The following is a 22,210-nucleotide window of genomic DNA, read 5'->3' as shown; positions in this document are numbered from 1 at the left end:
ACAAAAATTATTTCGAAATATGTTATGTAAAAATGTTTAAGCTTTCAAAACGAAAAATGAAACGATATAGTGCCCATTGATCGCAAACCATGAAAACCGTTCAAAATTTTTAAGGGAAGATGTTTGGTTACGGCAGTGTTCGATTGCCGGCACCCCACCGTAACTTTTGACAGAAAGCAGATAGCGTCATTTCGACAAATGTCATATGTGTGCAATAGCAGCACATTCTTTTTGTGCCGAATACCGAAGCAAACAGACGCTTGTACTTTTTGCTGCGTTCAAAACAAATTTTAATTGCGTGGAAATCAACACAAAAGTTTTTCCTGACTTTCTTTGTAGTAAGGAGTGTATCGATAAGTAGTTAGCAACATTGAAACAGTTATTACTCTGAAATGGCTTAATTTTTTGCAGCGTGTTTTGCGGTGACATGTTTGTTTACATGTCAATAACAGCTGCGCAATCGATTGGTTTCGGTAAGGTTTATCGTTTCATTGATGAGTCGAATTGATCCGGAAACGCGAAGGAAAATTCTGCACACTTGGTGTTCAGAAAGCGGTGTCACGTACAACGAAATTGCAAAACGGGGGAAAGTGCACCACACCAGTGTCAAAAATATTATCGAGAAGTTCGGTAAGACACTTTCCATGAACGATTTGCCCCGATCCGGTAGGAAAACGGGTCCCAGCCAGCCCGACCGGGACTTAAAAGTGGTTGAGTACATCAGGAAAAACTCATCGGCTTCGCCGCGGGATTTGGCCAAGCAGTTCAACACCAGCATCGGGATGATTCAATGGACCAAAGTTCGGAACTCCCTGAAAGCGTACAAGAAACAGAAGGCGCCGAAAAAGTCCCTGGTACAGCAAGTTGAAGCCAAAACAAAAGCGCGAAAACTGTATAACCGGATTCTACAGAATAAAGACGGATGCATCCTGATCGACAACGAAACCTACGCCAAGGAAGACTCTCGAGCGCTGCCCGGACCGCAATATTATACGAAATCGGTGTACCAGGACCTGGACGACGCTGACCCCACGGTGGCTATGGAAAAGTTTGGGCAGACGATGTTGGTCTGGCAAGCAATTTGTACCTGTGGTTGGCGGTCGACGATTTTCTTCACGAAGGGCACAATTAACGCCAAGGTGTACGAGGAAGAATGTTTGAAGAAGAGAATGCTGCCACTGTACATAAAGCATAAGGCTCCTCCTCTCTTCTGGTCGGATTTGGCTTCAGCCCACTACGCCAACTCCGTTCTACAGTGGTTGTCAAAAAATAATGTACAATTCGTGGAAAAGGACATCAACCCACCGAACTGCCCAAAACATGCAGGAGTTCAAATTAAACTAGACAGATGCCACCAGGAAAGTCACAAAAGTAACTGTGCAGAATTTAGTGAAGAATGTCAAGTCCAAAGTGCGAGCGTTTCACAGAAACTAGGATTTTCTTCAATATAATCAGTGAAATGCATAAAAATGTAATTTTTCTACAATACATCGAAAACCGATGTCTAAATATGTTTTTTTTTCGCTTTGTTATTCAATAATCAATGTTACTATCTACTTTTCGATACACTCCTTATCATAAATTGAAGAGCATCAAGGTGAGTACATTGAATATTTACGAGGTGAAATCGATCTATTTCTTGATTTAATACCGGATGCTATCAAAATTTTCGCAAACAAAGATTTGTTTTGTCATTTTTAAAATGTCTACCGATTTCGATTACCGGTACCCCAAAATGTTCGATAACCGGTACCCTATTTTTTTCGACAAATTGTGAAAAAGCGATGTGCAGGCTGCTTTCGAGACAAAGCGAGCCAAAGTTTCGGTCAAACATCTAGCTGGTCATACAGCAGATGTCCCGGCTAAGAAAAAACGTGGAAGACCGGCCAAGTCAACACCAAAGGCGCTACCATCCAAATCATGGACCAAGAGAGCCAAGGTGAAGTCACATCAGACAATGAAGACTTTTGTCTGAAACGTTTCCAAAAAGAAAAAAATCTGTTTTTTTTTGAATAACTGCATTCTTCATATATATTTTTGAATTTTTAGTGAAATTTCTTGGGGTACCGGTAACTGAACACATTTTTTGAAATGGCCAAAATTTATCACTTTACTAAATTGATAATAATTTTTTTTTCAATCGATTGAATGAACTTAGTTTCTTATTCAGTTGTTAGCTTGGAACTTTAGCTTTCCACTGATGTATATATGTCCGCATAATGTGTACTTGGTCAGAAGTTATAAGCTTAAAAGAAAAGGGTGCCGGTAACCGAACACTCTCCCTTACAAGTGACTTTTTCAAACAAAAAACTTCAACTTTACAATATTCTCATATTTTTCCTAAAAACTATAGTTATGATTTTTAAAAAAATTATTTTTTGAAGAAAATCGAAAATAATCGATTTTTTTATCCACGCTTAATGGTCACCCTAATGATAGAATAAAATAAAACGGGTCTAATATTTTTCCGATGGCGGACGATTCTTATGTTGCATTTGGTTCTTCTTGGAACACCCATACAGTCGACTGCTTTTTAGATGTCATGCACCAAATTTGAAGCATAAAAATTGAATTTTTTCAGCATTTCTTTGCATCAATCGACACGAGTCTTTTTTTTTTGAGTGATTTTCACACTAATGCCCAAGGCTACCTCCATTTCACGGGACGTCACACGGCGATCTTCCATTATTAGATTTTTCACAGCATCGATGTTTTCTGGCAAAACAAATGATTTTGGACGACCTTCTTCGAATTCATCGGCAAGCGAATTTCGTTCACGATTGAGTTCGTTATACTAGTTTTTACCGTCGCATAGGGTGGTGCTACACTGCCAAAAGTCGTACTAAGTTGACTGAAGCACTCATGTCTTGATAAATCATTGCACGAAAATGTTTACGATTCAATTCCATTTTTTGCTGAGGTAAACAAAACAAATAGCGCTCAAATGAGAAAATGTTCTGAAAGATGGTTAAATGTTGAGCTTTATTATGGAAATGTCAAATACACCGGTCAACACTTAGTGTTGTCAAGGCTAAATACATGAGTAACAACCTACGTAACAATGCAACTATCGAACAACAGTCCTTATCCTTCAAAATAACAAATACAGGCATAGTGAACCAAAGCAAACAAGTAACCACTAACATCGATTCCAACAATACTTGAGTCAACTTCAGCACTAATGAAAGCTGCAGTAACAACAAAAATATCAACAACGACGATGACAAAATGATTGTCGATGCGAGCGGATCATCTGCTCCTCAGATCTCGCTAGATGGCAATTAGAACACCTCTCCCTCGAGAAAGCGGAAGGTCACAACAACAAAGATTCATTCACTCCCGGAACCCCTCTGACTTTAATTTCTTACCACATTGGGTGAAACATGATGGAACATGCTTCAATTTCAGCTTCCCATACACAGATTCAACCATGTATGGAGAACCAAAAACCCAAATACGTATAGTTGCGTCACAAGTCACACGAATCATAATCAGCGCACTGAATAATTGCCGTGTGATAATAGAGTTTTCAATGTCCAATCAGAGTTATAGTTCGCTATAGGCTATATGGTGTTTAATTTTGGTAATAGACCGTGCTGCGGTTGATAAAAATCTTAGCGTTCTTATGACAAATGCAACCGAAAGAATAAAAGAGTGTCAATGAATTGAAATTTATTTGAAAAAATAAACATCTCGTTTTACCAAGCTTTGCGATGTAAATGCAACTTTCACAGTCAGTAGTGCAGTAATGCAGTGTCGGTAATGTAGTGACAGTGGCGTATCTAGGAGGGGAGCGAAGGAGGCACTCGCCCTGGGCGCAACGTTTTTAGGGGTGTGGTAAAACAATCCTTGGGACCTTTTTTCCTCGCTCAAGGGGCATCTTTTCGGAAATGGAGTTCAGTTTTTTTGCTCACTAAATCAACGATAGGAGCGACAAATCTTATTTTGCCTCTAGCGCCAATTTTCCTCGGTACGTCACTGTGTAGTGATGTCAATTACAATAATAATAATAATAATAGTAATCTTATTATATCCCGCATAGCGTTTTGGCTACCTGGGCAGCCATGGCCACCAGACGGCTACCAAAATTGATTCAGTAACGGTTGTCAAATCCAATTTGTCAAAACAAAGTCGCCTGTATCTAAGTAAGCCGAGCATTTTCACCTTCTCACCTTCTCTGAAAATGTCAAAGATTACAATGTGATCCTGGTGGATACGGTGTTATCGTTTGAGTTGTATATCTGGCAGCGGTGAGGCAGTCGGTCACCAGACTGTCTGCTAGCCATATTTTTCCAGCTTGCAGCGTTTAGTCAGCCATCTGGCAGCCATGCGTATGCGGGATGGTTTAAGCTGCTGATTCATGCTGTTTAGCTTGACTTATATATGCAAAAGTAACAGAAACGCAGGTTCGCTTCTTTCGTTAGATATCGTTTAATTGGTTTAATCGAAATAGAGCATGAGATAGTAAGTCTAGGTTTAACTAAGCTTCAAACTGTTCCAATTTGTAGCTGGCGAACGAACCAACTTCGGCTATTCCGGTCATCTGTATCCAATTTCGAAAGTATTGGAAGTAATGATCATAAACTGCAAAAAGGATCTCACTCACTTTCCTTCAAGATTCAAATCGATTTTCACAAACTCATAGATTCAAAAGAAAAATATTACAGTTTCAAACGAAATTCCTACATTGTTTTGAATACTACTTTCGGTTCCGGAACTACAGGGTAAAAAGAATTTGTAATTTTTATTAGGTTAGGTCCGAACAAACTTTCCTATTGCTATTCAATGAACAGTTGTTTTTGCGAATTCCTCGGTAATATTTGTGATGTTATGAGTAATATAAGTAAAGCATCATTACACCACTAGGTGGATTAAAACAGGTGTTTTTTCATGCATGGTTTAACGTAGTGTGCAGGTTATTCACTTAACTGAAATGTAATCAGCTGATTCTCGCAAGTAACCAACGTTTTACCAGGATTCCTCCCGCCATGAACACAAATGACGTAAGCTGGATAAGCTTGTATTACGTAGTCGCATACAAAACATTCGTACGCCATTCTTGATACCGGAGAAAAATTCCGCCACAGTTCGATGGAAAGAATTTGATGTAATGATCGCTGATTTGTTCATTTCAAATACGCTATTGTTGTGTTTCGGATGAGATGCAAACACGAGCTGGTGACTAGGTTTTTACTAGTTTACTTTCAGCGTGGAATTGCAACGTAACTACAACTTATTTTTAACTGATCTCCAATTGGTTGTTAATCACTAATCAAAACTGCGCTCAAATTTCTTGTAGCAAACTAGTCAGAAATAAGCTTCCGTAACAAAAATTGTTTCTTGGAACACACACACGTTCCGGTGTTTTCGTATCTCGACAATCTGAACGGTATTCAGCTTCGATCGAAATTCGGGTTTGCCATTAATTCTATGTTGTTCCTATATAGACATGCAAAACAATTATAAAATTCAATTAGGCTTTTGATTTATTCGCACTGATAACTCAAATTGTTTACTATCTGACGGCAGAACAGTTTCGCTTGTCGCTATTCGCAACATAAAAATGGAATTCCATCTGTGATTCGAATCCCTCTGGGACTCTGCTGACTGTCTATCCCTCGTTTACCACGAATGCGCAACAAAATAAGTCACTCGATTGAAAGCTTCCGTCTTCCGTTCAACAGTATCTCCTCTGAGCCCAGAACTTTCCACCGAAGGAGCATAATGCAAACCACACAAAGCCATTGTTTGAGCAGTTAAATTGTCACAAATCATGATGGGTAGTTTTTTTTCTTCTGCTCTTGTTTGGACACTACTAAAATATAATCCGAACCGTAGTTGGCCTTAGTGACGCTTTATCCGGCAGCAACGCAACCTAGGGCAATAAATTGCAGTGACATTTTAAATGTTCCCTCAAGAGTGCCCTTGATGTGACGTTATCTGCCCCATTCCTGGCCCCAAGGTGGTGGCACACTGGACGCAGGGCACTAATAAATCAACTGGATTGGAAGGTGCACTTTCCTTTATGACTACCAGTGCATTAAATTATGAAGATGATCTTGATACGAGAAGCACGTCCAAATTGTTTCATTATATTTTCACTCATCATTTGACGCATATGCTGAGCAGAAAACTCCAATACATTTCATATGACTAGTTATTTATGCAAAATACTGGACCCTGGTGTGAAATACATTCACTACAAAGGCAGGAGGTGTTCTCGACCTGGAGCAAGGTTTATGTCCAATTATCGATACGTCAAGCATGTTCAAAACAGTGCAGGCGTCAAGCTCTTTATGTCTCGAGTTTGAATATAATTAATAGCGATAGTGATATCATACACTTCAGAGCAAACCAGGAGAACTTCTTTTGTGCACTAATCGATGGTGCAAGGAGAAGAAGATTCAGTTTCGTCGACCTTTCATCGATACTTTTATCAAACCCCTCTATTATCAGAGTTGTAAGATTCGTTTCTCACAATTCAGATTTTTCAATTATCGTCAATTGTAAGTGCTGGCTTATTTGGCGTCATGAACAAATAACGTCACGCTAAATTTCCCAGCAATTCAGACCCAAAAACTTTCCACCTCCCTAATTTTCATTGTTTAAAATTTTCGTTCTAGTGCCGACATGGCCTCATCATAGATGTTTATATAATTCTGAAGCACTGGCAATTTTATGAAGTATGGCAACAGTCTCTTGAAATTGATATTGTCATTTTATATTTTCATATCGGTACATATATTTCTGAAAAACCTTCCTAAGTGACAGATACGGTTTATGTTCTTCTCTCTGAAGTAGGTGTTTACGCCAAAGTAGGTTAAGTCTCAGAAGACAGTTTAAGTAAGCTTTACTGTACACATAACAGAAACCGATTAGTAATAATGACAGACAGACTTAGAGATAACGACAGGCAGCTAACGTTACGGAACTAAGGGTAGCTTTCATTATTGCGTTCTACACATACTAAGTTAGGTATTACAGATGCCGGTCACTTCCTGTACAGTTAAATTGTGTTCATATAAAAATGTAGGCAACCTATATAAACTGAACCATCAGAAGCCTCAAGTGTGTTCTTCTTCAGAAAGTAAACTAGTCAGTCGACGGTCTAGAATCTAGAGTCAGTCAACTCAGTACTACAGCTAGTTAAAATGTGAACGTTAGTCAAGATAGACAATTCCTAGTAATTGTCATCATTCCAGTTGTAATAATACTGAACAGAATAAATCATTTGAGTTAAGTACAAATATTTGTGTGTTCATGTTGCACCGCGAATCAGATTTTCCTCGTGCATATAATTCCGACAAACCACAAACGTTAATGTGCGCAAACAGTAGGAATTTCATAATATGAATTTCTACTCATATGCGGAGCAGGTCGTTATGAGATGAAGCAGCAATGATCCAATGGCAGATGTTTCGTATAGATCGATATCAGATAATGGTTCGAAATTTTTCACTCTTCCCTAACTACTACTCTACGTGGCCTCTTGCTAGTTGATGATGGAATACATTTATTTTGGTTGTAGCGGATTGTCGTTTCGCAGTTCCGGAAGTACCGGAAAAGTGATCGTGTTCTTAAAGGCGGAAAATTACTTCAATTTATCAGAAACGGTTTTCACACACTTAGTTATTTTGCTAACCAAAATAACCAATTTGAGCTATAATGGTTCCCAATTCCCGGTTACGAAACTAACATTAATTTGGGCTCACTTTTGATACCAATTTACTCGAGTAGTTCACAAAAGCATGTCTCAGCGTTTATTTCACATATTCGGTATCTAAAAAACCTGTTTTAACCCACCTAGTGCTATAATTATGCCTTTCTCATATTCCTAAATATAAAATATAAATATAAAATATAAATATAATAAATATATCACTGCACAGGAATTTTATTTTCAAGCTAAAAAATAAGAAACTTTATTTGGGTACAAAAGTAACATAACCTTTTCCATTTGAAAACAGTTATGTCAAGTTAATAATAATTATGCTCAATTTCGCATCGTCGCACTGTGGTCCACTGGAAAAAGACGGTCAAAATTCTATACTGACTTTCACTGATTTTTAAGAGCTAATGTGTCTTCGAAGAAGTTTTACAAGATTATATAACGATTTTTTTGAAAGTTACACCTTAATTTCACCAATAAAATAATTTTTTTTTCACCAAAAATTTTTTTTTCTTATCTTGTTTTAAGTATCTACTACAAAGTTTTAGATAGCATTTGAATGAGTAACTTATCCCAATACTTTTCACACCCTAATCAATCATGATATATAATCATTTCTATCCACCCGCATATTATATATCATTTTTCTATCCGCACGCGCAACTTAAGCAAATTGTTGCAATTTTTGTTATGTTTACTTTTTGACAATTAACAATATAAGATAAAATCTAAGTGGAACTCGATGCAATTTTTTTTAGGTTAGGGCCAAAGCTAGGTTTAATTAATGAAAATCCGAAAAATTATCAAAAGTTCAACACATATTTAAAAAATGGAAAAATATTTTCTAAACAAAATATGATAAAGTATTGTAAAAGTACAAACCTTTACCAAGAGATTCCATGTTTAAACGTGTAAATAAATTGAGTTATCGCGAAGCAATACGATTTTTGAAACGAGATGTTGATTGTGCGACGCTCACTGCAAAAGTGAGTTACAGAAATAGCAGACGCGTGATGCCCTCCGTTCCGTAACCATTCATGGTTTCAGCATGGCCATAGGAAAAATGAGTCACTCGAATAGTACTCAAAATATTCTCATTGGAAAATAAATTGGATTAGGAATATTTTTTCCTATAAGTATTGCAGAAGTTTGCTGCATTATGTTGCATATTTCGCTTCGGCACAAGGTTAAAAAAGGTAAAATGATGTATAACTTACTTGCATTACCTTCTACAAAATTATGGGCTTTTATATTTTCTAAAATTATTCCAAACAATGTATGCATAAAAAATAACTCGAAACAATTTATGATTAGAGAACTAGTTTTAAGGGGATTGCCATAATCCAATAACTAAAACTAACTTTGAAAAGGCCTAAAAAGTTCCATCGAGTTCCACTTAGATGTTTTACCTATTTTTATAAATACATAAAATAGGTATAGAATTCGCTCAAACTTTAGAAAAATTTTCCGAGGCCCGGAGGGCTGAATGTCATACAAATCGATTCAGCTCGATGAACTGAGCAAGTGTGTGTGTGTTGTCAACTAAGAGGTCGAGATCTCAGAGATGGCTGCACCGATTTTAATCAAACTAGTCGCAAATGAAAGGTCTCTCCGTCACCCTGAACGCTATTGAATGGTTTTGAGATCGTTTACTTCTTGAGTTATACGAAGTTTTTTGTCCAAATTTTCAGTTTTTTGACAGTATCTCTCACAATTGACCTAGAAAACAGAACATATTTTCAAACTTAGATTCCGCACGGTAATACCTATCCAACAAGCTTTAGATTGTTAAAATCAGTCCATTTTTAACGGAGATATCAAAATTTTTGTGTAAGCGACTTCTCCCCTATTCCAGCAGTAAATGTTTTGAGCGCTATCTGGCAAAGAAATGCTTGGGAGCAACATAAAACACGATTTTTTATACATACATTTGTTTCTAATTACCCAAAAGACTGTGTATAGCATGATATTTTGCCTCGGACCGATTTCAGCACGGTTCGTTTTTGGCAACATAATCGTTCGAATATGCCAGTGAACCAGATGATGGCAGAATTTTGGAGTTGAAAGCAATTCCATAATTAAATTGATTTAAACTACTTACAATAAATGCTGGAAGAACATATCAGCCATATACCATTCGAATCAGTTCGTCGTGATCAGCAAATGAGTGTGATACAAATAATTGCACTTAATTTTTTTTTTTTGGAGATGACTCAACCGTTTTCTACAAACTCAAATTCATATGAGAATTGGTATACTTCCAAACAAGGTTGCTTAATTATGTTTGGTTCCGACCTCTGGTTCCGGAACTACAGGATGATATGTGAAACGAAATAAAACTGTGTAACTCATTTTTCTCGTAGGTGGCTGAACCGATCTAAGATTAAAATGAAATTTATGAATCATCTAATGTTCAAATGAAAAGTTTTAAGATTCTATAAAACATCTTGTTTTTCAGTCAGATCTAACTTCTGGTTTCGGAGATACAGGGTTATTAGTTTAAAAATATCTATTTCACATAAATAATCAGGTGTATCGGGTTAGCAGACATTTTCTGATCTCGCCGAGCACGTTGTATGAGATCAGTAGATCTTTCATTTGAATCCCAGTTTGTGAAAATCGGTTCAGCCATCTCCGAGAATAGTGAGGAACAATATTTGTCACACACACACATACACACAATTAGACGACGAAATAATTCAAAGTATCCTGTTTGGCATAACGAGCATATTAGAAACCTAAGAAATCGAAAGCTCGTGTCCATACTAAAGTACAAAAGGGACCAAGTTTAGCAATTGATACTGCATTCAAAGAGTATAACTCATAAACTGAACAGGAAAAAAAGTCATGCCCAAAAAGATTCTTTAGTTATATTAAAAACAAATTGAAATCAGAAAACTTTCCGTCAAGAATATAACTACAGGAAAACATTGGTAATAACTCACAAGAAATTTGTAATCTTTTTGCTATTTTTTTCAACAAATCTACACGAAATTTTCTGAAGACGACCGTGATCGTGAATATTTTAATTTCTTTCCAGAGTTTACTGAAGATATTAATGTGAATCAGATCGAAATGCTGGATGTCTCTAAAAGTGCCGGACCTGATGGGATTCCACCCATAAAGACTGTCCCAGAAAGTATGGACACACTTTTATTTCGCTGTAAATAATTCACAAGTGTTAGATATTCAAATTTTATTCGATATACTGATATTATTAAAGTACAACAACAGGATATTATTCTCAACATTTGCTACTTAGCCATTGTAGACTAGCTGGCGCACCTTCTTGCGAACGTTCCTCATTAAATTCCGTACAGATTTCTTGGCGACAAGTTTTGACACTTTTTTCCAATCTTTTTCTAACTTTTGAATGGTTTCGGCTGCCGACACATGTTACCCAAGATGTGCCTTCGTTAATGCCCAAAACTCCTCAGTTGATCGTAGTTGTAGGCAATTTGGTGGATTCATGTCTTTTGGGACGAAAGTGACATTTTTGGTAGTATACCATTCTACCGTTGATTTCGAGTAGTGGCAAGAAGCAAGATCTCGCCAGAAGACAACAGGAACCTTGTGGCTTCGAATCATGGGTAGAAGTCGTTTTTGTAAACATTCCGTGATGTATATTTCGCTGTTCATTGAAGAAGTGGTGATGAAGGGTTTCGAAATCTTACCGCAGCTACAAATTGCTTTCTACCAAATTTTTCGACTTCAATCGATGTCTCGGACTGGTTTAACACTTACCCTTCTCGCACCGTATAATATGGTGGTCCCGTAAAGGATTTGTAATCGAGTTTCACGTAGGTTTCGTCGTCCATGATTATGCAGTTCAAATTTCCAGCAAGAATCGTATTGTACAGCTTTCGAACCCTCAGCCTGATCGATGCTTCTTGTTTCGGACTACGTTTTGGTTGTTTCTGCTTCTTATAAATTCGAAGATTCAAACGTTCTTTAGCACGAAGAACATTTAACTTCAAAGTGGCCACTTTTTTGGCCTCATCCCGAACTGAAACCTCCTTCTTTTGCTCGAACGCCTTCAGTATACGTTTATCCAACTGAGGGTTGGCAGGACTTTTTTTTCGACCCGTTTTCGGTTTATCCTCAAAGGTGTTATCCTCACCGAACTTCCTGATTGCATTTCGCACGGCTTTTTCACTTACTCGTTCCATTTTTGCTATCTTTCTCAGTGACAGTCCGCGTTCTGTGCACCATTTGAACACAATTTTTCGACGTTGTTCTGCTGAAAGTCCACGCAATTCGAAACAAACTAATGAAAACGAATAAACAACTGCACAAGTGGTTAGAGAAGAGTGTAACAACAGGACGCAGCCATAAAAATTGACAGATTCTGAACCATTGCTAAATGGAAGCGGTTTTTAGTTGCGTCCATACTTTCTGGGACAGTCTTCATTTATGGAAAAATTAGCATTAGATCTTGCAACCCTTTTGTTCTGACTTTTAATGTGGAACACATTTTTGTTTTCTATATAGCGGTGCAAACTAGAAACTCAAGAAAAATACTCGTAGAAATGTGGTCAGGTTTTGAACAATTACAGCTCAGTCAATTTTGTATCAATTATTAATATTATGTCACCATTTGATTGGAAATATTTCTACGTATTGATTTGAATGTTCATAACGATGTATTTTTAATTTTATATCATTGAAATGTTGATTAATCGCTAGCAGTGTCCTATTTTGACTGCAAATAATCTCCGGCATACCGGATTTCCCTGCCATAGTCGACGGTTTTGAAGGAGTAAGCGATATATCAAAGGAAAAGCAGCGCTCTGATTGGTCAATCAAAGCAAAAGCAAAGCTGTTGGAAGCACGCGAATCTACAAATAGAAGCGAAATTATATCTAACGTTTCAGTCTTATGCGTAGCTTCCTAGAGGTAGGTTGTTGCTACACAGCAAGACAAAAAGTGCCATAAACGATTTGAAGCTTTTATTGGTATGCTCTGATCTTGTGTCGTGCAAGATTGGATGAAATCCCATGTTATGTTGTTTCGCCTGAGAAATTGAAAACTACCCCAGGGTAAATTTTGAGTGCATAAGACTAATTTCTAATTTATATAAGATGAACTCGATTGATAATGAGAAATATTTTATCGCTTCAACCGAAATCGCAAAATGGTAGTAATGGTAGAGAAACGCTATTAAAATAACTGCTTGCATACAAATCTTGAACACAAGCTTGGTGAAGAGAAGCTTAAATATCGATATCCGTATCGCAAGCATGTACAAACATTTAATTGTATACATTTGGGCTATTGATGCAATTTCGTCGGCTACGAAACAAATACAAATCACGATAAATAGAGTCTATGTTCTGGGTTCGCGTGTTCGGTGTTGATTCCAAATAAGGATCAATCTAAGCAGACTCTTGTGCATTTGCGGATTCAAAAGTGTGACGATTAATTGAAAATGTCAATCATTGGAAATTTTGGTTGCCTTGTTCCACATCAACGGCTCAAACAACCCCATGGGGCTGATCCTTGTAGTTTTTAATAATTCGCTTCAGTTTGGAGTTTTTCTAAAGCTTGAGCTTGAGCTTGAGCGACCACCCCTGGTTGCTACTCCGTTACTGATCGGGATTAGCTGAAATTGTACAGGGAGCTTCTAGATGTTTCGACCTGGGACTGGTAAATCATCCTTCAATGTACATCTTCTGGTAATCCCAGAATTCATTGATCAGTACCGGCGTCGGCCAGGCCCGAACGTAGATCATCTAAGGAATGGGAAGGGATGTTAGTCCAACACTTGTTGTTACTAGAGGCGGTATATACTACTGCGCACTCCACAAGTGTCACGGAAGAAGGATAATTGTTAATAAAAACTTCAGTATTGGTATTATTCGCGCGCGACTTAGTATGTTCCGGTTTCAAGATGCTCAAGATGCAATACTATCGCGTAAAGAATAAAAACTTCCCTATTTTTCATAAATTAAATTATGTGATACAAAATAAACGCGAGAATAGGATTTAGACAAAATAGTTGATTCATTGCATTGACATATTCTAAACAGTTGTTATAAAATCATTTTAAATCACCAAATAAAGGTCAACAGATTTCACGCGCGTCTTTATTTATTATTTATTAATCTTTATTATTTCCGCTTTATTATTTTAATTACTCATTAAAATTGTTAATTGGTTATATTGGTTGATCTGGGCAGCCGGCTACCGAGAAAAATATTAATTTATTGTTTGATATATTAATATCAAGTGTTTTTTACTACGTGTTCAATATATCGATATATGTTATCTCTGTTATTAACTTTGTAATATCAACGGATTTGCGCAATAGTTGTAGATTATTTATTCATTTATCATTCAATTTATAATCCTGACAGACAATCAATAACATGGAAGAAGAAAACATTCCAAATAAAACATTTTTTCGAAGTTAGACGGAAATTGATAGGTTGAATGAAGAGATAATTTAGTAAAATAGAGTAATCAGAAGTGAAACATTGAAAATATCTGATAACTAAAAGGGAAAAGAAACTCCTGCAATTGTCGCCTTTTACGACATGGAAGCAGAAACCCAGTGGATCTATTCTTGGTTCATTTTTTTCCGCCGGATTCCACACGGCATCTAGGCTGGTACTGTCCGGAGAGAGCTAATAGGTACTATCAATCTCCTAGTGGACCCCAGCTCCTATAGTTTGGAGTTTTTCTAGATACGTGGAAAAACTCTTTCCTTATATCAATTTCCAAAATGGGAAAAAACAGACATATGCAACTATCGGAGGATTGCCATTCTTTCTTGCATTCCGAAGCTCTTTGAAGCGATAGTTAATGACAAATTGTTTAGTCAAATAAAAAATAGAATTACTCACATGCAACGTGGATTTTTCAAAGGTCGTTCCACTACTTCTAATTTACTTGAATTCGTCCACTATACTCTGAACGCTATGGACAAGGTAAATCACAGATTTCAGCCAAGCATTCGATCGTGTTGACATATCCATGCTTGTGTTCAAATTACAAAAATTGGGAATCTTACCAGGTCTCTTAAATGGTTGGAATCTTATCGAACAAATCGTGAAAATTGAGGGTAAAAATCGTGAAAATTAAGGGTAAAAAATTGCGAAATTTAAGGGTAAAAATTCGAGCCCCATTCATGTCAGTTACGGGTTCCCCTAGGGATCTTATTTAGCACCTCATTTATTTATCTTGTTTATTAACATCATTTCCTTTGTCTTAAAAAAAATAAAAATTCTAATATATGCAGACGACATAAAACTTATTTTAGAAATAGAGAAAAGTGAGGATGCCAAGGTCTACCAAAAAGAAATTCGTTCTTTTTATACATGGTGTAACAAAAGTCTTCTTCAACTAAATGAGAAAAAATGCAGTAAAATAACATTCAGTAAAAAACGAAATACACCAGACTTGTTTCTCACTCTTGGACGTCAAACAGTTAAAAAATGCGAAAGAATTTGGGACTTAGGAATAATACTAGATTCTAAAATGCTACATAACCTATGTTCGGTTAGTACTAGAATACTGTACCTTAGTTTGGTCACCTTACTAAACCACACAGGAAGATCGAATAGAATCAGTTCAAAAACAAGTTTTATTATTTGCACTTCGTAAATTAGGTTGGACAAGACTTCCTCTTCCGTCCTATAAAGTCCGCTGAATGCTGATTAGTAGCATACATTTTATTATTTTGATGAGAAGTTTTATCACATTAATCTATCGTATGGGTTGGACTTTACATGGATTTCAATGAACAATGAAAAAATATTCAACTTTCAAAAAGATTACATGTCTGTGTGTTTGGCAGCCTTGTCGAGTAAATTTTATTTCTCTCTCATTTTTCAGAATGCTATCAGGAAACCAAAGCGAAAAAAAATGGTGGATGCATTGAAACTGACTTTGTTTCACAGAAAAATAGAAGACTTTATTATTATCGCGATAACATATATGTTTTTATGCACTAATCGCATCTAAACTAAATTATCTAGACTTTGTCACGGTAGATTTATGATACAAGCCTTCAAAGCCGAGATATTCTATGAACAAGTAGCGGCATGCATTTCCGAGCGTTCCAATTTTCAGCAGTTCTTCAGTCAGAAAAAAATACAACACGTAAGCGGTCGTGAATGAATCATTCTGAAAATTTCACAGAATATTCTCAACTAAATTTCGAAGACATTGTCGGGTGGGTTTTTTCTATATTCCGTTTCCAAGAAAATTTAATTTGAAACGGGAAAATAGCAAAAAACCTACCACTTTACGGTACTGTCCTCAGCCCTTAAATACCGCACTCACCCAATCACTATATATATAGCTACAGATAAATTTACAAAATAGACAGTGTGGTATCTCGATTTTCAGGATGAAAGGAACAGTTACCCTATCGGCACACACTTTCAAAACTATCGATGTTATTTCCCGTTTCAAACAAGCCCGGCACCCGAAAAAAACTATTAGCAAGAGTTAGATCTGTTGTCGAAGCATTCATCAATTTTCGAGCTACTTTTCCTGCGGTATTGCGTTTTAGAGCCGAAGCAAAGGTATTGCATTCGAATTTTTCACAATTCATGGGTTGTAAGTCAAGCTATCAGTAAAATAACATGGTGACCCTACTAATGAGATGACTAAAGGTACAATAGCCCTATTTCCGCGGTATTCTGATTCCTCGCAGTTCACGATACAACCCGGCGCCTCCATTTCCGGGCTAGCGTGAACGAAACATCCACGCTTGCTTGGATGCGATCCATTCTCATCCGACGAAATATCCAATTAACTTTCAAACTCTTTTCCCGACGCAAATTAAGGTTAGCACCAAATTTTCCACAAACCACAAGCTCGATAAATTCCATTCCTGCTCGACTGAATCCTTCATGTCTTGAAACATTGTTTCAAAAAAGGACCCGCCATTTCTGCTACCTACTTTGCGCGCAATCGACGAACTTTGCTCCGGTAAAAAAAAAACAGAAGGAACAGACGAATATGAAAAATGTTCAGAAAAGTTTTCCGCAATACTTTCGTCAATCATCTCGTCCTTTGTTTTCGTTCTTTTCTTTTCATCCGAAACATGAATAAGAAGTATTCATGAGCGGGGGGAATGTTCTAGCCAAATGTAGTCGTGTGGCTAAAAGGTGTAATAAATTTGTACCCGAAACTTAATAAAAATAGATCCGACCGATTTTGGCTCGCACAATTTCCGTGGATCGGCAAGTGGACGGACGGACACAGGGAAATGCTGTAGCACACGAACTTGTAATCGAGCATTCCCGCAGCGATAGCACAATGTACCCGGAAGCACCGAAAACCAACAAGCAAGCAAGAGAGTAGGCCGGCACAAGGAGCACCTAATTTTAATAATAATATTCTAAGTAATAACTCGCCTTGTGCCATGCCTCCGGGTTCATCGTAAACATGAGCCTCTTACGGCAAGTGGGATGGATTACATCTTCGGAACGATAACGAAGATGATGGGCACCTTAAATATTCATGGCAAATATTGATCATGTTCAAATTTCAAGGCCCTACTAATCCGATCACAGATGCTGCCCTACAGTTAAGTCTCCTTAGTTGTAAGTCGGGATGCTGCGTACCTTCGAAGAGGTACGAAGATCGGTTCCATTATCGGGAAGAAATATGCATTTTAATTTATCCTAATGGCAACCGTTTTCTCCGCCAGGAATCCTTACCGGCAGAGATTGATTATATATTTCCCGTACAGCATGGGAGGGCAGCCACCCCCTTTGTAACCCAAGATGCACACATATAAATCCTATTGGCAGGCAAAATACGGAACCAATTAATTGTACTCTATTTCATGTTCTTTGCTTTCCATTCTTCCTTCCAGGTCCTACTATTGCGACTGCTATCCCGGCTTCAGTGGCATCGATTGCGGCTACGGGCCGCTCTGCAAGGACTCTCACATCTGTGAGAACGGAGGCACGTGCAAGTAAGTTTCACAACTGAACCCGATTGGTGGATTTATTTTAATTTTTTTTTTCAATTTACCTACTATCGACCGGTTTTCTATTGATGAGGGGGTGGGGGTTCGGGAATTATGGAAAGTTAGAATTTATTTCCCCGGTAAAACTTTTCGGTTCCAGCTCCAGCAAGTCCTTGTGCCCATTACGATTGGAATGAATTCCGCTATGAATGCAGCAAGTTGTTCTTGCAGAAAGGTGTGGACGTAGTTAAGCTGAAAATGCGGTGTTAATGGTGTGCTGAAGAGGAACACCGTTTGGATAACGATGGAGAAATCATCCATCAGAAAACCATTAATCACTTAGACGAACAATGAGAATGGGAACTCGGGTGTAATGCGATGCTGGGGCGTACCTAACCAGAATACTGGATAAACATAGCTAGGTTTTTATTTATTTCGGGAGAAACCGATTTGGAGATCTTGATACCGGAAAGAATTTAGATGAATAAAGCGAAGGTCCTGGTGTAACATCACAAACCGAATCTGATTCTTATCACAATACATTGTTACTTTTTTTACGAAAAAAATAAAACAGGTGCAAACCAAAACTCGAAAGCCATATATCAGCTTGCTTTAGAAATAAACATACTTAAGTTCAAATGAAAAGATCAATTACTGCCATTCCTTTGCGGCTTGACAGTTATAATTAACGAGTAAAGTCAGTTGGAATCTTCCAATATTAGCCGCTGTCTTTAATTGTTGCATGGTAAATACCAACAGTGCTTGAAGTCGAACATTTGCAAAGGCTACCACTAAAAGTTCCCGAACACTGGAAAGGTTATTGCCTTTCTCATATGGAAAGGTTATGCAATCACTGTGGATATCGGCCAAGGCCCGGAGATCCGGATGACATACACACTTAAATTAGTTTACCAATCTTAGGTGTTCAATTCTTGGTATGTGATTTTTTGTTCATTAATAATAACGTTTCATCACAGCGGTACCTTGAGGTACTGTTGTAAAAATGTCAGTAAAATGAGAATATTGCTGGTATATGAGTCAAATGAGAATATTCGGTAGTTCAGCTGTACAAAACTTAGTTTTGCAATGACTGAGTGGAAACATATATTGAAGAAGCCAAATGAAATAAAAACTTAACAGAAAAGATGATTTATTGGAAAAAGATACGCTCAGAGACAGGAGTCGAAGCAGCGCTCTTGTGCATTCCGTGCATACGCGCTACCATTTCGCCACTCTGAACCATGTTATAGACACAGCTCTAAAACGCAGTTAGACATGGTAGAAGGTACATCGTACATGGTCTACATCACCCGACCGGTACCATACATCCAAACATCTTTTCTGCCCATCAAACACTAATTTTCTCGCTCTATACCTACACTTAAAAAAAAAAAAAATTTACGCTTGACGTAAATTCAAGCATACCGTAATTTCTTCGGTGATGACCAAATATTACATCTCCTAACATGTAAAAATTAATTTTGCTGTGAAGTTAATGGTATGACTTATATTTACATGCTTTGAATTGTGAATGTAAGTGAATCGCGACGCTCCTTTTATGTGCATCTATTAAGATGTAACTATTTCTAAGTGTGACTCCAAAAAAAAATTGAATTTTACAGGTGACTTAATCCCTCATACGATGTGATTCATAAAGACCTAATTTGTCAAATGACGGAAAATTTTATTTGTAATGACTTAATGTTAGATGAGCTTGAATTTTACTGGTTCTGACTGCAACTTGCGTTCTGCTAGCAGGTGCGACTGTATGAATTTAAATGCACCTTTTATCAACCAAGCAGATACATGCTTCTGTGGCTTAGTCGATTAACAGACGTACTTGCGTTCCAATGATTCTCGGTTCAAGTCGCGTCGCTTGCTATCAGTATTTTTTTTTTATTTCAATGAATTTCATGTCATGGAGTTTTAAACACAATATCAAATGTTCTTCGACGTAAATTTGCGTGAACTGCGACGCTCCATTTATGTGCATCTAATAAGATGTAAAATCACAGGTTTTTTTTAAGTGTGTATGTGTGTTTTATGATCTAATGTTTTTCGGCTCAAGTCGCGCTGTTGCTATCGATAGTTTGTTTTTTTATTTCATTCGAATTCAAGTCATGAATTTTTTTCGGACTGAGTAAGCTTGAGTACCGAACTAAATAAAAGAACTGCATATTGTAGTTTGTAATTTCTGGAAATGAATTTTGAAACTGAATTTAGAATTAAATTATAGAACTGAATTCAAGACTTAAGATTCAAGATCAGGTATCCTAAATTTAGTTTCAGAATCCAGTATTAGAAGTCAGTTCCAGAGTCATAGTTTCAATTTCTGAACCAGTAATCTAGAGCTAAATTTTCAAAACCGTTGTTGCGGGTACGAGAAAGGCAAGCAAGCGTTAAGAGTTATCCTCATTGTTGCTAAAAGTTTGAGAAAATTCAATTTTTCAGTTTGTATGGTAATCTCACACTGGTAAATTTTCGCATTTCGCGGCATAAATTTCGAAACATTACAGTGACTCATTTGAGCCTATTTAAGCTGACCATACTTAACAATCCGTAAATGAGTCCGGTCATCAACCAACCAGATCAACAAATCGGAATACACTGGGGTATCTTTTTACGCGGTTTTTTATGCGGTTTCTTTTTACGCGGCTTTTTTTACGCGGATTTCTTAAGTTACGTGGTTTTTTTACGCGGATTTCCGAAGTTACGCGATTTTTTTTACGCGGGTTTCCGAAGTTACGCGGTTTTTTTACGAGGATTTCCAAAGTGACGCGATTTTTTTACGCGAGTTTCCGAAGTAGCGCGGTTTATTTTTTACACTGATTTCCGATAATTTGCGATTTTTTTTTCGCGGATTAACGAAGATGCGCAGTTATTTTTTGCGTGCTTTTTTGTGCGATCCATATCTTCACGTTAAGAAGACCTCAGTTACGGGTAACGGTAACCCCATTGTGCAGTTTCTGCTCTAAGCATTGGTTCAATGGGTTTAAATCCAATGGTTGAAAACTGAGCTTCCCTAACAAAGATCTTTCGAATTGTTTGGATTCGACTTGTTAATATGTTTTACTTTGATTAGTAAAATTATACACGTATTGAATACGTGTGGAATAATATTAGCGTACGTGTACTGAACTGTGCCGACTCTGAACTGGACCGAAGGGGTGTAAAAAACCCTTCCGGCACGGTTTGTTTTTGCGTCATCAACCATATAAGGTTGGAAATTTAATGGGCCACCACTAAACATCTTTGACCCTACGAAATATGTGGATTCATGATTAATTAAAAATCAGTCAAGTTCATAAGCTCGAAAAAATTAATGAGAAATTTATTTGAATACAATTCGGAATCTGCTGCGTAATTTATTACGTATGTTGTCAACGAAAGTTACTATTTTATAACAATAAAACTTAAATTAAAGTTCTTTTATTTTTCGCCTTTTTATCAATGAAAAAAGAAACGACTTCAATATATTTTTTCCTTCAAACAAAATGAAGAGGTTACAAGGAGTTGTGCATTAGTATGCCACTTAAAAGAAAATGACAAACAAACCTTGGCTTCCAAGATAAAAATTTTGTCAGTTAATTGGAAAATATGGCTTGAAACTCGGGAAGCTCACTTCGATTTAGCTTAGATTGATAAATAGATTTTCAAAAACTTGAACACAAACGAAACTTATGGCCCCATAGATTTCTGTGAAATTTTATCCAGAACGGACTTCCGGTTTCGAAATCATAGGTAGAAAAATGAGCGTGAAAATTGTATCAGAACTTGCATCAAATTCTAATATTAGTGGTAATGACAAAAGGCTCCATCACGCTACTAGGTGGATTATAACAAGTTTCCATAAATTTAATCATTATTTAAGGAGGAAAACAGATTGAAAAAAGTGACATGCGGATAGAACTATTTAATGAAAACCGCGGAAAAGCTACCGCAGAAACGGGGCTCGAATCCGGGGAAATTGTTTTGCCAATTAAACTACCCTGCATGTTGAACACATCAAAAAACGGTCTAATTGATTGGTAGAACCGAGCATTAAAAAAATGAACCGTAAATGCCTGTTTGCTTAAGATTATTCAACTAACTCACCAGTTCTTACTAGGTGTACTACTGTGGGTAACAAATAGTAAAACTTTGTTTTAGAAAAGTGACGAAAGAAGCTTTGTTATTATGTAAACTGAGCTTCCCTAACAAAGATCTTTCGAATTGTTTGGATTCGACTTGTTAATATGTTTTACTTTGATTAGTAAAATTATACACGTATTGAATACGTGTGGAATAATATTAGCGTACGTGTACTGAACTGTGCCGACTCTGAACTGGACCGAAGGGGTGTAAAAAACCCTTCCGGCACGGTTTGTTTTTGCGTCATCAACCATATAAGGTTGGAAATTTAATGGGCCACCACTAAACATCTTTGACCCTACGAAATATGTGGATTCATGATTAATTAAAAATCAGTCAAGTTCATAAGCTCGAAAAAATTAATGAGAAATTTATTTGAATACAATTCGGAATCTGCTGCGTAATTTATTACGTATGTTGTCAACGAAAGTTACTATTTTATAACAATAAAACTTAAATTAAAGTTCTTTTATTTTTCGCCT

General features: G+C 37.0%; 1 protein-coding gene across 1 annotated transcript in view; it reads left to right on the top strand.

Moving 5' to 3' along the window:
* Window positions 1-17,607, top strand: part of LOC131429206 (low-density lipoprotein receptor-related protein 12-like) — a 272,621-nt gene extending 255,014 nt beyond the window's left edge. The window contains exon 4 of the mRNA XM_058593256.1: window positions 17,502-17,607. Within this exon, the coding sequence (XP_058449239.1) occupies window positions 17,502-17,607 (106 nt within the window). The remainder of the gene's footprint in view (window positions 1-17,501) is intronic.
* The last annotated feature ends 4,603 nt before the right edge of the window (window positions 17,608-22,210 follow it).

The sequence above is a fragment of the Malaya genurostris genome, chromosome 2 (assembly GCF_030247185.1).
Source record: "Malaya genurostris strain Urasoe2022 chromosome 2, Malgen_1.1, whole genome shotgun sequence".
Classification (NCBI taxonomy): Eukaryota; Metazoa; Arthropoda; class Insecta; order Diptera; family Culicidae; genus Malaya; species Malaya genurostris.
Note: the sequence above shows the minus strand (reverse complement) of the source record. Positions and strands in the feature narration are given on the sequence as shown.